The 1,418-nt window shown below is 39.1% G+C and overlaps 1 protein-coding gene across 1 annotated transcript; it reads left to right on the top strand.

The window, feature by feature from the left end:
- Nucleotides 1-231: 231 nt before the first annotated feature.
- Nucleotides 232-678, top strand: LOC105179431. The gene has a single exon (XM_011103050.1). The coding sequence runs from the start codon at nt 232-234 to the stop codon at nt 676-678; it is 447 nt and encodes a 148-aa protein (XP_011101352.1).
- The last annotated feature ends 740 nt before the right edge of the window (nt 679-1,418 follow it).

The raw sequence follows: 1,418 nt of genomic DNA, 5'->3' as shown, positions 1-1,418 counted from the left end.
CATCGAACGCCCAGGAACTGCAAGGGTACACCCTTTGAACTCATTTATTTTCTGTATTTAATTTTTGCTATTATGCATTTTATTTATCGCTTCCGCTTGCACGTTCTCGGCCGTACCACGCGATCCCCTTCAAGACCATGTCTTGAGCTTATCAATAATATTACTATCGTCTGCATATTTCTATTTAATTCTATCATGTAGAAAATGTCTAAGAATCGCTTAACCCTGATAATGGAGACTAATAAATTTAATGGCACAAACTACAACAATCGGCTGCAAAATCTAAAGATTGTCCTAAATTTCAAGAATCAGGTCTATGTCTTCGACAAGTCGCTCCCGACGACATTACTGAAAGGATCCTTGCTCAAAGAATGTGTGACGTTCGAGAGGTGGCATGAGAACAACTGCAAGGTCCGCTGTACCATATTAGCTTTGATGATCAATGACTTCCAAAAGAAATATGATAGGTTGGAATACATTCCCTCGATAATGCTTCACATAAAGGAAGTTTATGCAACTCCTGATAGGCATATTAGATATGCCGCTACAAAAGCATTTTTCGTGACAAAGATGACTGAAGGATTTTCTATGCAAAGGCATGGCGTCAAAATGCTTCCCTCGCAGAGAAGCTCAAAGACCTCAAAGCTGGGCTTGACTGTGTCATGTACATCAATGTGATCCTCCATTTACTTCCTCCCTCTTGTGACCCATTTATCATTAACTACAACATGAATGGACTTGAGAAGTCTAGTCATGGGTTAATTAATATGTTGGTCCAACACAAGTTTGTGCCAATTGATAGGAGAAACTTTGATCTCCAAGGCAAAAGGCAAGAAGGCCGGAAGCTGGAAGAGGAAGAAGGGAAAAGGAAAAGTCGTCTTAGCCACTTTTAGCGCTCCAAGCACCCCTGTTGCTCCAGTGTAAAAGGAAAAATGGAAAGGGAAGAACGACGGTTCAAAGCGATCAAGAAAAAATGATGTTTGCATTCATAGTCAAGTAAAGGAGCATTGGAAGAGGGAGTGCCCACAACTCCTCTCCAACCAAAGCACTTTGTGATTCAAGTAAATATGATAACTAATTCTGCTTCTTAGGTATTGGATACCGGCTGTGGAGCTCACATCTACAATGATATGCAAGTGCTGGAAAGAAGCAGAAGGCCACATAAGAACGAAATGGTCCTAAGGCTTGGTGATGGCAAGGCCGTAGCAGCTGAAACTGTGGGATCACTCAACTTAGCTATTAGTAATCGTATTCGGATAGAATTAAAGAACTGTTATTATATATTGAGCAAAATAAAAAACATTATTTTCTTTCCTGTTTTAGACAATGGTTATGCATTTAAGATCGATAAAAATAGTTTTTATTTGATGATTGATGATAACCTTCATCTACTTAATACATTAACAAACGATCTTTAT

The sequence above is a fragment of the Sesamum indicum genome, unplaced genomic scaffold, assembly GCF_000512975.1.
Source record: "Sesamum indicum cultivar Zhongzhi No. 13 unplaced genomic scaffold, S_indicum_v1.0 scaffold00156, whole genome shotgun sequence".
NCBI lineage: Eukaryota > Viridiplantae > Streptophyta > Magnoliopsida > Lamiales > Pedaliaceae > Sesamum > Sesamum indicum.
Note: the sequence above shows the minus strand (reverse complement) of the source record. Positions and strands in the feature narration are given on the sequence as shown.